The sequence below is a fragment of the Myotis lucifugus genome, unplaced genomic scaffold (assembly GCF_000147115.1).
Source record: "Myotis lucifugus unplaced genomic scaffold, Myoluc2.0 scaffold_8347, whole genome shotgun sequence".
NCBI classification, from domain to species: Eukaryota; Metazoa; Chordata; class Mammalia; order Chiroptera; family Vespertilionidae; genus Myotis; species Myotis lucifugus.
The window spans coordinates 1,078-5,469 of NW_005879395.1; the positions used below are offsets into that span (position 1 = coordinate 1,078).

The 4,392-nt window shown below is 64.9% G+C and overlaps 1 protein-coding gene across 2 annotated transcripts; it reads right to left on the bottom strand.

Annotated features, from left to right (window-relative positions):
• Positions 1–1,705: 1,705 nt before the first annotated feature.
• LOC102419827 (TNF receptor-associated factor 2-like) lies at positions 1,706–3,220 on the bottom strand. 2 transcript variants are annotated; one of them, XM_023749413.1, is made up of 3 exons: positions 2,815–3,220; positions 2,104–2,276; positions 1,706–2,009 (listed from the first exon to the last, which is right to left on the bottom strand). In XM_023749413.1, exons 1-3 carry the CDS (start codon positions 3,000–3,002, stop codon positions 1,807–1,809), a joined length of 564 nt encoding a protein of 187 aa, XP_023605181.1. In that variant the 5' UTR covers positions 3,003–3,220; the 3' UTR covers positions 1,706–1,806. The 2 variants fall into 2 exon arrangements, with proteins under 2 accessions (XP_023605181.1, XP_006109389.2); XM_006109327.3 differs by having other exon boundaries at positions 1,732–2,009; positions 2,198–2,276; positions 2,815–3,052.
• Between the last annotated feature and the right edge of the window lie 1,172 nt (positions 3,221–4,392).

Genomic DNA, 4,392 nt, shown 5'->3' on the forward strand with positions numbered 1-4,392 from the left:
GACGCCGTCGCCCACACCACGGGCCTGGAGGCGGCAGAAACCCCAGAGCATCAGCGGTGGGGTTAGCCCACCTGTCCCCAGGGATCCCCGGCCTCTCAAAAGGCAGCGCGGCACCCGAGCTCCTGCCCTCCCAGGAGACCCTGGCCCTGAGGCCTGGAGGCCCCGGCAGTGACAGCCGAGGGTCGGCGCAGCATCACCCGTCTGTGCGGAGGCCCCAGTGGCCTCTGGGCAGCCGAACTCCATCCACAGGCAGACATCTCTCACTCCCAGAAGGCACAGGGGGCGGGGAGCCCCTGCACCCCAGAACTCCTCTGGCAGAACTCAGCGGAGCCCGAAGACCATGTCAACGGTCCATAGAGGACCGCACTGCCACTCGCGCCGGAAGCAGAGGGGAGAGCCCCCCAGGAACCAGGCTCCCCACGCAGCCCGACGGCCGCCACCCCGCCCCCCTGTCCACACCGAGGCGGCTCAGTCCCAGCCTGTGGCCTGGGCAGCCCTGGCAGGGGCTCACCTAACCATGGAGACCTGGGCTCCACACAAACAGCCCAGCCTCGCCAAAGGGGGCTGCCCGGTGGCACCGAGGCCTGTCCACCCTGACCACAACCTGCCCCAGCCCCTGGCGGCCACTGCACCTCCTGAGCCAGCCTCCTGCAGGCCTCACGCCCGGGGGCCCTCTAGGCTCTGCCTCTGTGTCTGCTCGTCTCGCTGAGCCAATGTCCTCCAGGTCCCCCACCCTGGACAGGGCGCCCGCCTTTTTTAGGGCTGAATAGTGTCCCGTGGTGTGGACAGGCCACCTCAGCTGGTGGACACTGGGCCACCGTGACCCTTGTTACAAGTAACCCTCTGCAATGTCGCTGTAAAGGGCATTCATCAAGAGAGGGGACCAGGAATTGCCCTAACCGGTTTGGTTCAGTGGATAGAGCGTCAGCCTGCGGACTCAAGGGTCCCAGGTTCAATTCCGGTCAAGGGCATGTACCTTGGGTGCGGGCACAACCCCAGCAGGGAGTGTGCAGGAGGCAGCTGATCGATGTTTCTAGCTCTCTATCCCTCTCCCGTCCTCTCTGTAAAAAAATCAATAAAATGTATTAAAAAAAAAAAAAAAGAGAGAGGGGACCAGGCCCTGGCCAGCAGCTCAGTGGTTAGTATCAGCCTGAGGGTCGCAGGTTCAATTCCTGATCCAGGGCACGAACCTGGGTTGTAGGTTCATCCCTGGCCCCAGTCAGGGCTCGTGTGGGAGGCAACCAATCAATGTATTTCTCTCTCATCAATGTTTCTCTCTCTCCCTCTCCCCCCTCCCTTCCATTCTCTCTAAAAAAAAAAAAAAGAAAAAGGAAAAATACCCTCAGGTGAGGACGAACAACAACAACAAAAACAAAGAGCGGTGACCAGGCACCTGGGCGACCTCGGCACCCCTCGGCCTCCACGCCCGTCACACTGAGCCCCCAACGTGCGGACACAAGACACGAGGCACCTGGCCTGGCGGAGACAGGGCCTGGGGCAGATGCACCTGTGACCCGGGACAAACGTGCAGGTGACTCTGCAGTTTCCAACATCAACACGACTCAGAGTAAGAAAGCGTTGGTCTGAAGACGCGACAGAGAAGGCCCACCACCGACAGCTGGTTCCTGCACGTGCGGCACACGCTGCAGTGGCTTTCCGGCAGCACATGCCCCCTGCACCCCGGAGTAGGGGCTGCACCCATTCCACAGGTCAGGAAACTGAGGCCACCGCCGGGCTCCATGGAAGGGTCTAGGTTCGTGCGACTGGGTATCTAAGTGGGCACATTAGAAGTGCCAGCTGCCGCTTTCACAGACGTCCGACAGATCCACACGGCAGCGTCACGCAGGCCCACCTGGCACCACGGCGTGTGGGAGGTGGCCTCCCGGGGGCAGTGCCGCAGGCAGGCCTACCTCGTACTCTTTGAGGGTCCCCTTCCAGGTGCAGCCGTCGCTGGGGCAGATGGCTGGCAGGCTCTCCACCTCCCTGCGGGCAGCATTGTCGGGGAAAGCCTGGGGAGACAGCGACCCTGTGTGAGCAGCCCGCAGCCGGCCCCCGAACCCAGGCCCTGACCGCAGCTGGTCCGAGCAGGAGCCAAGCGGGCACCTCCAGCTGCTGAGGGGCATCTGCCGCGGGTGCTACGACAGGAAACGCAGCGTGTTTTCTGTTCGTTTGGGTGTTCAGCCTCAGGACCCCTTACCGAGCTGCTCTCCAAAACCGAAACGCCTTCTTCGTAGATGCCCTCGTGCACACAGGCAGCACAGTTCTGGGGCCCGGAGCTGGGGAGAGGGTGCTGCATGAGACCTGCTGCCCAGGACAGGCGGCGGCTCACGCCACTCAGCACGTCAGCACCGCCTCCGTCAGCGACAAGCACACCGCGGTGATGTTCAAACGTTCAGAACGGAGAGAAGATCGCTGCTGTGACGGTCACCCACAAGGGGAACGAGGCGCGCCCACTCAGAGGCAGACCCTGGAGCAGGTGTGGCCCGCCCGCCCCGTGCCACAGCGCCCTGCCTCGCGACTCACCCGGCAGGCGCGACACACCCACCGCCAGCCAGCGCGGCACTGGAGATGTCTGTGCGCACGTCGGCCACAGGATGCCAGCAGAAACCACCGCACTAACGCACGCTGACCTCCACCCACACAGTGCACCTCCGCTCCGCTCCGCCCAGCCCTGCAGGGTCTCACCTCCACCCTCGTCTGCAGTGAACCTGTGCCCTCAAGGAGGGTTACCTGGAGCACAGCCTGCCTGAGCCTCTCTGGCCGGCCAGCCCTGCAGCCACCACCCGCCCCCCGTCGCCCACCCCGCCCCCCTACCTGAGGATGTTGCTCAGACAGAAGGAGCAGTAGCGGTGGCCACACTGTGCCTGGAAGGGCCTGCGCAGGACGTTCTTACAGGCTGAGCACAGGTACTTGTCCTCCAGCTTGGTCCCCAGGAGGGTCTTGGAGAAGCCGGGCTGCAGCACGTCTAGGGAGCCGGGAGGGGTCACGCTGGCTGCAGCCATGGAAGTCGCGTCCCCCGAGAACGCCAAGCCCTGAGGAAGAACAGAGGCATCGAGGCAGTCGAGAGGCGCCCGGCTCCGCAGTCATCCTCCGGGAAGTGCCGGCCTGGTGGGCAGGACTCTAACTGGTCAAGCCGACTGGTAGCAGCATGACTTGGACGCTCGGGAAACCATCCGTCCCATCTGCCGCCACAAACTTGGAAACCAAGGCTTAGCGGGTGTGGCGACCTGCCCACGCCACATGGTTGGCATCCGCACGCCCACCCGCAGCGCCTCGGCCAGTGGGCTGTCCTCCCCTTCCCGCCAACGCGAGTGCCCGGCGGTGCCCGGCCTCCTGAGGGTCCCACACTAACTCTGACGCTGCATGGACGGCCCCTACAACAGGTCGTGCACCAGCCTGCAGTGCCCAGAGGTGGCCACGCTGCCCAGCTGCCTCTCCCACACCAGCCGGTGCTTCTACTCTGCCCCGCCAGTTGCCACAGCCCCTGTCCCTTCAGCAGGCTGAGGGCAGGGGCACCTCCAGCTTCAGAGATCTGAAACCGCACATGGAACTCACTGTCCGACACCCACAGCATCAGAAGCCAAAGAAACGGGAGCTGCTCCCCCTGGGAAGGGGCACGTGCCCGGCGCCCGAACGGGAAGCACTGTCCCCCCAGGACCGCTCCACCCGGAGGACGCGGCCCTGCAGACTCCGCTCCCCCTCCGGCCGCGGCCCCAGGCGGGAGCCCCAGGCGGGAGCCCCAGGCAGAGGGGCCTGCACAGAGCGGCCAAGGCCCCGTTCTGGGGCCGACACCACAGGAAACAGCGACGGGTGGGGTGCCTTCGGGCAAACCACTCTGAGACTCTGAGTTTGGACCTGGCACTTGAGGCCTCACACCGGCGCACCGTGCGAGGTCGCGCAGCACACGGACACGAGTCTCTCGCTCACGCGATCGCAGGCCCCGCGCTGTCTGCACACGGAGCTGCCGGGACCCTGGACGATCCACCGTCCACCCACGACGAGGTGACCTCGTCCTTCCCGCCCACGCGGCTCAGACCGGAGGGCGAGGAGGTGGCCCAAGAAGAAACCTTCCGGCGGAGGATCTAAACCCCAAGCACCGATGCGCCAGGAGCACCGGCCAGGGCGCCGTGGGGGTCCCGGGTGACCTGCCCCCCCATGGGAACTAGGCCTCAGGGCACTCCTGCAGGACACACACCCTTCCCCAAAACACGCTCCAGACACGAGCGCACTCCTCCCACCACAGCTCGCCCTCTGCGAACGGGCTTTCTGCCCGATACAAAGCCGTGTTCACGGAGGCACTTGGGTTCCGTGGCGTCAGGGCCGGGCAATGCCGCCCTGTGGAGAGGGGCACGGGGACCAGCACTTTGGGGTGTTTGTTCCTCTTCCCAGGTC